The sequence below is a fragment of the Cnephaeus nilssonii genome, assembly GCF_951640355.1.
Source record: "Cnephaeus nilssonii genome assembly, chromosome: 19".
NCBI lineage: Eukaryota > Metazoa > Chordata > Mammalia > Chiroptera > Vespertilionidae > Cnephaeus > Cnephaeus nilssonii.
Window position 1 is genome coordinate 39,686,092 of NC_137090.1, and position 12,445 is coordinate 39,698,536.

The 12,445-nt window shown below is 44.4% G+C and overlaps 1 protein-coding gene across 1 annotated transcript; it reads right to left on the minus strand.

The window, feature by feature from the left end:
• Window positions 1-3,019: 3,019 nt before the first annotated feature.
• Window positions 3,020-5,442, minus strand: LOC307115775 (C-type lectin domain family 10 member A-like; the record flags this gene model as incomplete). Its single annotated transcript, XM_079799158.1, has 9 exons — window positions 3,020-3,164; window positions 3,303-3,409; window positions 3,481-3,632; window positions 3,721-3,807; window positions 3,913-3,984; window positions 4,087-4,158; window positions 4,250-4,345; window positions 4,655-4,771; window positions 5,376-5,442. 9 exons carry the CDS (start codon window positions 5,440-5,442, stop codon window positions 3,020-3,022), a joined length of 915 nt encoding a protein of 304 aa, XP_079655284.1.
• Between the last annotated feature and the right edge of the window lie 7,003 nt (window positions 5,443-12,445).

The following is a 12,445-nucleotide window of genomic DNA, read 5'->3' on the forward strand; positions in this document are numbered from 1 at the left end:
AGGCCCTGGTATCTGGTATTTATTTATCTTCTACAATTGAAACTTTGTAGCCTAGAGCGGAGCCAAGCCTTCTGCTTGCTCCGTGGTGGCAGCCATTTCTGTTGGGAGTTATGTATCTTCTATAATTGAAACTTTGTAGCCTTGAGTGGAGGCCTGGGCTGGCCAGGGCTGCAGAAGCTTGGCTTCCTCCATCGCTGGGGGTAACCCTGCCTCCTGCTCTCTCCAGCTCTGTGGCTGCCGCCATTTTTGTTGGCATTTATTTATCTTCTATCATTGAAACTTTGTATCATTGAGTGGAGGCCTGGGCCGGCCAGGGTGTGCGGAAAGCTTGGCTTCCTCCATCTCTGGAGAAACCCAAGCCTCCTTCCTGCTCTCTCTGTGGCCGAAGCCATCTTGGCTGGGTTAATTTGCATACTTGCTCCTGATTGGCTGGTGGGTGTGGCTTTGTGGGTGTAATGGAGTGATGGTTAATTTGCATATTACTCTTTTATTAGATAGGATGCTTTTTTTTAATATAACCTTGCTCCAGTTTTGTTTGTACTTTATAGCTGATGAGCCCTACCAGTAAAAGACTCAAACTGAAACAGAGAAAATGCCATACCATTCCTTCCACAGTCTCATTTCGTCCTTAGCTAAGATTCATTTTTCCCAAAGACAACTTAGACACACTTTAACATGCTCACCCACAGAGCTGTCTTATCTTCTTGGGCCCAAATTCCTTTTTTCAGAAGAGGACCCTTGCATTATAGAGGGTCTATTTGCATAATTTGAGGGCCAGTTAGGGAGGTTTCCAAAAATTAAGAACAGACTTCTTAAAGGAGTACTCTTGCGAGATAGTAAGCGAGCCTTAAAGTCACAAAAGGTGCAGGACCCTGGTTTATGTATCTCTGTGCCACCTTGAATTGCCATTGTGCCATCCTCCCAGTCCCTGCCTCACTTTCTTCCTAGTTCCTGCCTCACTTTCTTCCCAGTTCCTTCCTCACTTTCTTGGACTAATGAGTCCTTGTATTTCTGTGTTTACTTTGGACCCAAGGCTGAAGTTGTAGAATGGAAGTTGCGGACTCTTTTTTTTTTTCCCAAATATATTTTTATTGATTTCAGAGAGGAAGGGAGAGGGAGAGGGAGATATAAACATCAATGATGAGAGATAACCATTGATAGGATGTCCCCTGCACGCCCCACTCTGGGGATTGAGCCTGCAACCTGTGCATGTGACCTCACTGGGAATGGGACCGTGACCTCGTGGTTCATAGGTCAACACTCAACCACTGAGCCATGCCAGCCAGGCAGCTGCAGACTCCTTTTGTGACTAAAATTAAGAGGAGTCATTATTTCTCATTGTGTGAGAATAAAAGATGTTCAGGATTACTAACACACTTGCATAAATCTAATTGTCCTAGAAATCTGATAAAAGAAACAACTTTTGATATGCTGAATGTTCAAACTTACAGAAACATCACTCTCACAGAAATCGTTTGCTTAAAAGCATTTCTCCATAAAAATCTAAGTCCACATGATCAAATTGGTTTAATAATTTTTTTGGCTTATAAACAGCTATATGTCTTTTTCTAATTTGATCAGTATGGAGTATAATATAAGCATTTAATATTTGAAAAAAAGTATTAAACTAAATTGAATTATAATCTTTAAAAAATTCTGTTGATAACAATTTAATTCTATGGTGTGTCAGCTGAAACATAATTTTCAAGATCCTTTGCTAACTTTAAGACCTGAATCAAAGCAAGCCCAGCTGATGTGTCTCCATGGTGAGTGTTGACCTATGAACCAGGAAGTCACCGTTAAATTCCCAGTCAGGGTACCTGCCTGAGTTTTGGGCTTGGTCCCTGGTAGGGGGCATGCGGGAGGCAGCCAATCAATGATTCTCTCTCATCATTGATGTTTCTATCTCTCCCTCTCCCTTCCTCTCTGAAATCAATAAAAACATTTTTAATAAATAGTTTTAAAATCAATTAGTAGGCAACCTTTGGACACCTGGATAATTCCTAAGTGAGATAGAATATGGAAACATTGATCACCAAACATTGTTTTAATGCGTGTGTGTGTGTGTGTGTGTGTGTGTGTGTGTGTGTGTATCAATTGTAGGAGAACTGTATCTTTAGGGTTTGGGAAGAAAATTCTCACATTTGTGAACATCTTACTGACCGCCTGCATTCTCAACTGTCTTTTCAAGGATATTTGTATAGCAAACAGCCTTGGAAAATAGAAATAGTGTCTGCCTCCAGAGCAAAGAGTAGGTTTAGTAAAGATAAGGCCAGCTGCTGCTAATGCTGGGACTAGGGCTGCTTAGCAAGAATATGGAGCATGCCAAGGTCAGCTCTGCATGTTCAGGGTTTGTAACCTTTGAGAGATTTTAGCAAAATCCACAGCATGAACCAACACTGGCCTCAGCTTTGATTCATTGTACTTGTTGCCTATGGATGCTGCTTCTCTTCACCGTAATGCAAGCAACCGACACCAAGAAGTTTCATCTGAAGCTTTGAAAGCACTCGACTCACAGGGGTGGCTTTGTTCTGAGAGGTTCTGGAAAGAGGCTGGTCCCAGCAACAATACTATTTTACAGCTGAGACTCAGAGAGCAGAGCTACTTGCCCTGTAAGTAACCAATCGCGCCATCTGACCCAAAACTCATAGTTTTCCCAATGCCCTGCTGCCTGCCCAAGGCTTCCTAGTACCAACAAGCCACAGCACATTCCTAACCCCCAATAACCAGATGACACAAAATGTTTCGTATCTTTCTCTTCTTTTTATTCTAAAAAAAGTTGACAATAATAACCTGCAAATTGCAAAGAGTGGCGTGGTTTTTAATCTACCCACCCCATCAAACATCATTCTGCATTCCTCACACACCATCCTCTCCCCTTTCCTTAAAATCCTAGATAAAAACCCCTTGGGTGATGCAGGAGCCCCCCCCCCCAGCCCCCCGCCCAGAAAAAAGAATCCCCAAGCCAGGTTCCCTTAGCAGGTGAAAGCATTCCAGAAATAAATTAGGGGAGAGGAGACTAGGAGCTGGATCTCTTCAGCTCTGTCTCGCAGACCCAGCGGAAGGACTTCGCGCACATGTTATCATTCCATTGGCCATCATTTATGAAGTGGGCACAGTCCTCTTGGGAGTACCAATTGTCTGGTTGCCTTGGACTCCAGTTCCTAAAGAGAGCAGATGGATGTGGGCCCTGGAAGCCGGACCCTCAGACGAGCCGAGGAGTCCCTCTTACCCTCAAAAACACCCAGCAGGGATAGCAGGACCCAGGCCAAAGGAACAGAGTACAGAGCACACACACTCACCGGAAGCCGGTCTGATAGTCTGTCCCGTCCACCCAGGTCCAGGGACCATGTTGGTCAGTAAGGCCAATCCAGGTGTCCCCAGGGTACATGTGTTGCTCAAGAAACTTCTGTGGGGAGATGAGGGCGGTGACTTCAAGTAGACCAACCAGCCTCCCAAACAAGCTCTCCCAGTTCTCACCTGCTCATTCCAGGAGCCCACGACGACCAGGTGGGCGTTCTGCAGCCGGCAGGACTGCTCAGCCTCGGGCCAGGTGGATCCAGAGTGAGAAAACCAGTAGCAGCTGCCTTCATACTCCAGCCAGCCGATGGGGCAGCAGGCATTTTGAGAGTCTGAGGTGGGAGTGGGGAGGTTCTGAGATGCTGCCCAGTGACACATGGGCAGGATGTGGGGCTGGGCGCTGCCCTACACACCACTCACCATTGCTCTTGAGCGCAGCCATCTGACAATGCAGGGAGTTCAGGCCGTTGACCAGTTGCTGGACTCTCAGGAGCATTTCAGAATAACCTGGGACACACAGAAGGGCAGTGGGGACAATGCAGGGAGCCCAGCTGAGGGCCCCCCATGCCCTCCCACCACATCGGGCCCAGGGGCAGGGAGAAGGGGCCTGACCTGCTTGGAGTTCCTGCTGCTCTTTCTCCAGCTTGCTCTCCAGAGAAAACACCTTGTCATTCAAGCTACGGGCTGGAGGGGAGGGCACTCAGCACCCCTGGCTGCGCCCACCCCACCTCTGTCCTGAGAGCCCAGTCCCCGCCCTTGCACACTCACTCCTGGAGGGCCTCTCACCTGCTTGCAGTTGCTGCTCCTGGTTTTCCACCACAGCTTTCAGAGATGTTATTGTTGCTTGCAAACTGCCACCTGGAGGACATGGGGACTCAGTGCTCCAGACTCAGCACCCCATTCCCCACCATGACCCCTCCCATCCAGAGCCCCTTCCAGCCAGGCTCACCCTGGGAGTGCAGTGCCTGGACCTCAGCCACCGTGTTGGAAGTGAAGTTGCTGAAAGATGCTCTCAGGGTCTCCAGGTCCCTCCGCATATTGGCACCTGATCAGGCAGGTGGGACCATGAGTGCTAAGCTTGGTCAGTCCTCTCTGTGCTGGCACTGAGCAGGGCACTGGACATACATTGGCTCATTGGGTCCTCACAGCCACCCGACTTCAAGGGACAGGCACTGTTGTTATCCAAGCTTGCAGAGGAGGACACTCAGGCTTCCAGAGGTTATGCACTTGGACTACATTACCCATGAGTAAGTAACAGAGCCAGCAGCCGTCTTTACCCACCATGATCCTCATCAGTGCCTGGATTACTGTACCCCACTATCGCCCCCATCCCTGCCCATCCTGTGACACTCACTTTTGGATCCAATCACGAGGATGCCAATCATCAGGAGAAAGATGAGGCCCAGAGAGATCAGAAGGGGGAAGGGTCCAAAGCAGAGATGCTGCAGGAAGGCTGGGGGAGGAGGCAGCCCTGCAAGAGGAGAGGACATCAGGACATGGAGGTCCAGGACAGGAGAGACACAGGGGAGGAGGAGAGGGCCACGGGGACCTGTCAGGGATGAGGGGTGGTGCAGGTAAACCTGGGGAGAGGTTGTGGTGCAGGGGATGCCCAGGCATCTGACCCTTCATGGACCAGCACAAGTTCTCAGTCACACAGAACCACCCCCCTTCCCCGGAAACACATGATGACGACATGTAAGGTCTTATCGTCAGGGCTGGGACAGGGGGCAGGAGGACACAGAGTGAGCGGGAAAGCCAGGCCCTCAGCAGGCTCGTGCTTATCTGTATTGTCAGGTTAACAAATGTTCCTTTCCAAACATGACTGTTCATTCCCCCAGGGCAAAAGCTCATAGCCTTCCCCAGAGTATCGGCAGCCAGGACCGCTTTGGTCCACCCGGATCCTGTCCTTGAATCCTCTTCATATTGCAAACACCAGGCGCTAGGGCCTGACACCCACAGTGTGGGGGAGCCCAGCAGTGCACATGGTAGAGGTGCAGATATACCGTGACAGCAGAAATCCTTCTAAACATATTAATAAAGTATTTTAGGAGACACCATTTCTCCTTTCCTCTTACCGTTTCTAAAACCCTGGCTTTTCTTCTCACTCTCCAAGGACTGGAGGTCTTCATACTTCATTGACATCCTTGGACCAACTCTGAGGCTGTCCGAGCTGAAATGGAGGCAGGGCCAGTGACCAGGCTGAGGCTGGAGATAGGAGACAGGGGAGGCTGGGACTAGGTTGGAGCTGAAGTCAGGGCTGGAGTTGAGGTAAGAGAAGAAGTTCAGGTTGAGGATGAACCAGGGGTTAGGGATACAAATGGGAATGGGACTGAGTTTGCAGCAGAGGTTGGAAGTGAGGTCAGGATTGGTCTTTGGGCTGGGGATGACTTGAATGTGAGATTGAAGGTAAAGGTAAAGTTGGAGCTAAAGGTATTTCTAGGACTGGGTCTTACATTGGGGATGCAAGTAAGGTTGTGTCTCCTCCTAGGCCCGGGGTCAATACTGGTATTGATGCCGTGGATGGAGTGGGGCCTAAGTTTGGTGCTGATGTTGGAAATTGCAGAGAGTTGGGTTGGCGCTGGTGTTTGTAATGGGGTTAGGGCTGCGTCTAGACAGGAGGCTGAAGATGGGGCTGGAACTGCGCTAGAGATGGGGCAACCCAAATCCAATTAAGTGAATAGAGTCTCAAATCTTCACCAGGTCATTGAATTTCCAAGCTGCCCTTTTATATCTCTTCCTATTCAGTCCCACTTCAGACCCACAGCCCCCTCTCCCTGCTTTCTCTAACTTCCTCCCTTGTCCCCTTGGTCTCACCTGCATTCCCAGCCCAGTTACCTGTGCAAAGTCTGGAGGCTGTGATTCTTGGGTTTGCCACGCAGCAATGAGCAGAGTTGGATAAAATGAAATTCTAGAGATTGGGGTAGAGGTGAGCGAGGGAGGAGTCAGGTCAGTGGCTGGAGTCCTGCTGGTCTCTGTGTCTAAAAGCCCAGGAGTCTATAACCTGGGATCTCCCTTTTCCTCCACTTTGGCAGTCAATAATAATTGGAACCCAGGCAGAGATTGTGTGAGTGAAGAAGCTATATATAGGGCCACCTTTGCTCCCCTTCCCCCCCCCCATCCCCCTCCCCGGGTGTGTCTGGTCCTTTTCAGCTTCTATTGAGCTCCTTGACTTCCTCATTGTTGCCATTGTGGAGAGGAACCCCTCCCAGAGGGGTCCATAGGTGCAGTCTGTTGCTTCTTCTTTGCCCCACACCCATTTCACTTCCTGCCTCAGCATTTCCCAGAGATGATGCTGTCTCCACCATTGCACACCCAGATCCAGAGGAGCCTTTTCGCAGTTCTTCCTCAATCGCAACCCAAGTTCCTGGCATCTAAGCTTCTTCTGGGTCCTGAACCACCAAGCTCCCCCAGCTCTGGCCTAGCTCTGCTCAATCTTCCAAGAAGGAGGAAAGAGGGTGAAGGACAGTAGCATCCCTGGCCAGATTGGGACAGGAGGATCTGGGAACAGGAATAAACTTTGATTGAGCATCACATTAACCTTTCAGTTCCCACAGAACCATGGGAGGGGGAATTGGTCTTTCTCCCACCTCCTCCCAGAATTTAACTAGAACTGAACTAAATTAGGGAATAGTCACCCTGAAATACTAGCTGAAGACTGGCTGAAGAGGAAATTTTTATTTATTTATTTTTAATTTAATAAATCTTTATTGTTCAGATTATTACAATTGTTTCTCCTTTTTCCCCACATAGTTTCCCTCCACCCGGTTCCCACCCCACCCTCTGCCCTTACCTCCCCCACTGTCCTCATCCATAGATGTACGATTTTAGTCCAGTCTCTTCCTGCAACCCCCACACCCCTTTCCCCCTGATAATTATCAGTCCACTCCCTTTCTATGCCCCTGATTCTTATATTCACCAGTTTATTCTGTTCTTCAGATTTTTAATTCACTTGATTCTTAGGTTCACTTGTTGATAGATATGTATTTGTTGTTCATAATTTTTATCTTCACTTTTTTCTTCTTCCTCTTCTTAAAGAATACCTTTCAGCATTTCATACAATACTGGTTTGGTGGTGATGAACTCCTTTAGCTTTTTCTTACCTGTGAAGCTCTTTATTTGACCTTCCATTCTGAATGATAACTTTGCTGGGTAGAGTAGTCTTGGTTGTAGGTTCTTGCCATTCATCACTTTGAATATTTCTTGCCACTCCCTTCTGGCCTGCATAGTTTCTGTTGAGAAATCAGCTGACAATCGTATGGGTGCTCCCTTGTAGGTAATTAACTGTTTTTCTCTTGCTGCTTTTAATATTCTCTCTTAGTCTTTTGCTCTTGGCATTTTAATTATGATGTGTCTTGGTGTGGTCCTCTTTGGATTCCTTTTGTTTGGGGTTCTGTGCGCTTCCTGGACTTATAAGTCTATTTCTTTCACCAGGTAAGGAAAGTTTTCAGTCATTATTTCTTCAAATATGTTTTCAGTATCTTGCTCTCTCTCTTCTTCTGGCACCTTCATAATTTGGATGTTGGTACGCTTGAAGTTGTCCCAGAGGCTTCTTACACCATCTTCAACTTTTTGGATTCTTCTTTCTTTTTGCTTTTCCTGTTGATTGTTCTTTGCTTCTCTGTATTTCAAATCTTTGACTTGATTCTTGTGTTCCTCTAGTCTGCTGTTGAGTCTCTGTATAATATTTTTTATTTCAGTCAGTGTATGTTTAATTTCTAGTTGGCCCTTTTTCATATCCTCGAGGGTCATGTTAAATTTATCAGCCTTTTCTAGGAAATTCTTGAAAAACCTTATAACTGTGGTTTTGAACTCTATATCCAGTCATTTGTTTTCCTCCATTTCTTTCGTTTGTGATCTGTTTCCTTGTCTCCTCATTTTTGCTGCTTCCCTGAGTTGGTAGGGTGGCTTTGTGTGCTAGGTGTCCAATGGTCAACCTCCCCAGTTACCTGAGGTGGACACTCTTGGTGCACCCCTTTGTGGTCTGTGTGTACAGCCTTGTTGTAGTTAAGTCTTGATTGTTGTTGGTATCACTGGGAGGAATTGACCTCCAGGCCATTTGGCTGTGAGTATCAGCTGTATCTATGCTGGGAGACCTTCTGTATTGGAGACAGCCTTGTAGGACCAGTCTTGCAAAATTGCAATAGCCTCTGTGCGCAGCTTGGATGGGGTGTTTTTGCCGTTTTGTTTTTTTACTTCAAAATAAGATATGTGCAGTGTGCATAGGAATTTGTTCATAGTTTTTTCTTAAACTATAGTCCGGCCCTCCAACGGTCTGAGGAACAGTGAACTGGCCCCCTGTTTAAAAAGTTTGAGGACCCCTGCCTCAGGCTGGAGAGGATAGGGGGAAATTTTGTAATGAGTAAACTTACCCATTTCCAGACCCAAGCCCAGAGATAGCAATTTGTAGTGGGTTTTCCACACAAATTTTTCTCTGTAACGTGCTTCTTCCTATAAGTGGTTCTTGAGGACTTTCCCAGGTTGCTACCCGCTTCCTTCTGTTTAAGGGCTGCAGGGTGTTCCAGGGCGCAGGTGCACCAGACCTCATTTATTGACACGCCCCTCCGCCCCCTTCCGCGCAGTGATGCAGGTTTGAGATGCTACAACTTTTGCTTTTACAAGTAATGCTGAAGTGAACAGGCTTAGATATGCCTGTTGGTGTAAGAAGCAAATACTTCTCTTGGCTGGATATCTAGAAGTAGAATGGCTGAGTAGAAACATCAGTCTTACTATTTAGTATTATATAGATACTGTCAGATTGCTCTGAGAAGACATTACCAATTTATCTATTCCCCAACCATGCATCAGGATAGTCATGTCTCCACACCTTCACCCACAGACCTGTAAATTCTTGCCAACGAGCTATTCAAGAAATATCTCCTATGTTATCATTTCAATTAGCAATTAACTGGTTACTGATCTGGAAAGAACAAGGCTTTGTTTTACATTTTAAGTTTGAAAACTGTCAGAAGTGCTTTTATTTAATAAAGTTTATTACGCACAGCTGCAGCTGGAAGGCAGAAGTGTGTAATAGCTACTTCAGAAGAGCAGACTTGCATTGTACGTGGTACTGTTTTTAGAGTATGTGAAACAGGGATTAAGTTTCAAGTGCTTAAAGAAAAATTTTAAAAAAGTGAATTCATTTTGTCCTGGCTGGTGTTTCCCAGGGGTTAGAGCCTAGGCCCACACACAGAGTCATGGGTTCTGTTCCAGATCAACACCATGTACCTGGGTCGCAGGTTCCATCCCCAGCCCCAGCAGGGACATGGGTGATACAACCAATCGGTGTATCTCTCTCACACCCATGTCTCTCTCTTTCCCTCTCTCCCTCTCTTTTTCTCTCTCCATCAACTTCCTTCCCTCCCTTCCACTCTCTCTAACAAAACAATGGAAAAAATATCCTCAGGTAAGAATTAAATAAATAAATAAAAATAATAAAAAGTGAATTCATTTTAAATTCAGTTACATCTACAGGGATTAACAAGTACATTTCAAGGAAATTACTATCTCCCACATTAGCAATGCTGTGTGACTTCTCACTATTATCTAAATATAGAATGTCCCCAAAAATGTACATACAGACTTTGAATAAATATATAGGCAGTGTTTATTAAAATGCATTTCATTTTTTGCCCAGCCGGTGTGGCTCAGTGATTGAGCATTGACCTAGAAACCAGGAGGTCATGGTTCTATTCCTGGTCAGGGCACTCACCCAGGTTGCTGGCTCAATCCCCAGTAGGGGCATACAAGAAGGCAGCCAATCAATGATTCCCTCTCATTGTTGATGTTTCTATCTCTCTCTCCTTTCCTCTCTGAAATCAATAAAAAATATTTTTTTATTTTATTGATTTTTTTACAGAGAGGAAGGGAGAGGGATAGAGAGTTAGAAACATCGATGGGAGAGAACCACCCATCAGCTGCCTCCTGCACCACCCCCACATCGATCAGCTGCCTCCTGCACACCCCCTACTGCCTCCTGCCTGCAACCAAGGTACATGCCCCCGACCAGAATCGAACCTGGGACCCTTCAGTCCGCAGGCCGATGCTCTATCCACTGAGCCAAACTGGTTTCGGCAATAAAAAATATTTTTAAAAATAAAATACATTTCAATTTCAAAATATCAGCTGTTTAAGTGTTTACACGTTTTTGGGGGGACACCCTGTATTTCTCACCTTGACGTCCATGCAAACAGAGATTTACATTTCATGTAGGAAAAGGTGAGCTCTAGAGTGAGAAGATTTGACAGGAGAATCCTTATCTTCTCATCAAATGGCCGGAGAAAGAAAGAAAGAGAGAGAGAGAGAGAGAGAGAGAGAGAGAGAGAGAGAGAGAGAGAAGAAGAAGAAGAAGAAGAAGAAGAAGAAGAAGAAGAAGAAGAAGAAGAAGAAGAAGAAGAAAAGAGAAGAGAAGAGAAGAGAAGAGAAGAGAAGAGAAGAGAAGAGAAGAGAAGAGAAGAGAAGAGAAGAGAAGAAAAGAAAAGAAACCTGTTTCTTACAATAGAATGTGAAGTTGAGGGGAATTTAATATCACCTGGCGACATTTATCCTATCCTGACCTGACTTTTCACAAATAATTAGTTTGTTTAGCTCACTAGGTTATAAATATCCAGGCTCTCAGAACAAAAGCATTTGTAGATAGCATCAGTACTTGGAACCCAAGTGACTTGCTTTCTAGTTCACCTTTATGAAAGGAAGACTTCTAGTTCTGGTTTCAGATCCTCCTTCTCCAAGATGGAGAACAGTTATTCTGTTTCCATATAAAAAGGGAGTTCCTCTGCGGTGAATTATGACTTTGTCAGTTTCTCTTCCTATCTCCATAAACTTTTGCTCTCTATGATTTGGATCTACTCTTTTGAATAAATAATTATCTATGACTCTTTCTAGGTGCATTTTACCATTTATCAATCAATATGAGATAACTGCTTCTACCCGTTTTAATGCTTTCCATCGGAAAATCTCTTTTGTCATATAATGTTTCGTCTGCTCTATTTTTATTAGCATTTGTCTAAAATATATTTCCCTTTTTTATTTAACATTTAGTGTTGTTTTGTTGTAAGTATATGACCATGACTTATAAACAGCCTCTAACTGGATTTTAAAAAGCAAAACCTAAGAATGAGTTTCTGTCATTTATTAGTAGGATTAAACCTATTTACATTTATATAATTATTAATATGTTTGGATTTATTCCTGCCATATAATTTCATGTTTTCAATCTAACATATTTTCTTGGCCTTTTTTCTTTCCTAACTTTTGACAGATTCATCGTCGTGTTTTATTTCTTGCATTTTCTTTCTTGTAATAGTTTAGAAATTATCTTGTTTTTGTTCTTTCAGTAATTACCTTCAAATTTTTCTCTCTGGAACTCCTTTATTACCTTATCCCCCTACATGAGACTCTGAAATTCATAGTAATGGGACCAGGTAATGTGCTTCTGTCATTCATTGTGCAGAGAATTTGCTGTCTCCTCTCCACTTGAGATATAGTCATTTAGCTCTGGGGAATGCTCTTCTGTTACTTTTTAAATGTTATCAAAGTATATACATGTAAATTCACTAGGGGAAAGTAAAATCTATTATAACCTCAGTGGATGACTTAGTAGAAGAACTGGAAGATAAAAGTTGAGGCAGTTTCCCTGAAGGAGATAAAAAAGAAACATTTCTTGAAAACTAAGAGCAAAAGAAAGGATGTTCATTGTCACCAATTCTTTGTGAGATTGTACTATAGATAGTGCAGGGGGAAAAAACAAATCAATAAAATATATGAAAATTGAAAGAGAAAGAAAACGGTCATTATTGGTACATGATACCACTGTGTACCTTAAAAATTCCCAGGGAATCAATACACAAATGATTCATCCCTAAAAATGCTAAGGTTTATATCTTTTCTTTTCAAATACTCACTTTTCAGAGCTAATGTCAGATATTTGAAAACCTTTCCAGTTACTGGAGTAATTATGACTATTTGTAATGGTAGTAATGATGGTGACTTTGCTCATTTCATTGGGCACAGAAAAGATAGACTGTGAGATTGTGCATCATTTCACCTTATTCCCCAGGTAGTTTCAAAAGTATATTAAGTGCATAATGTCTTTGACAGCTTTCCTCACCTCCTGCCATATTTATGGAATAAAAAAGAAGTGGCATTT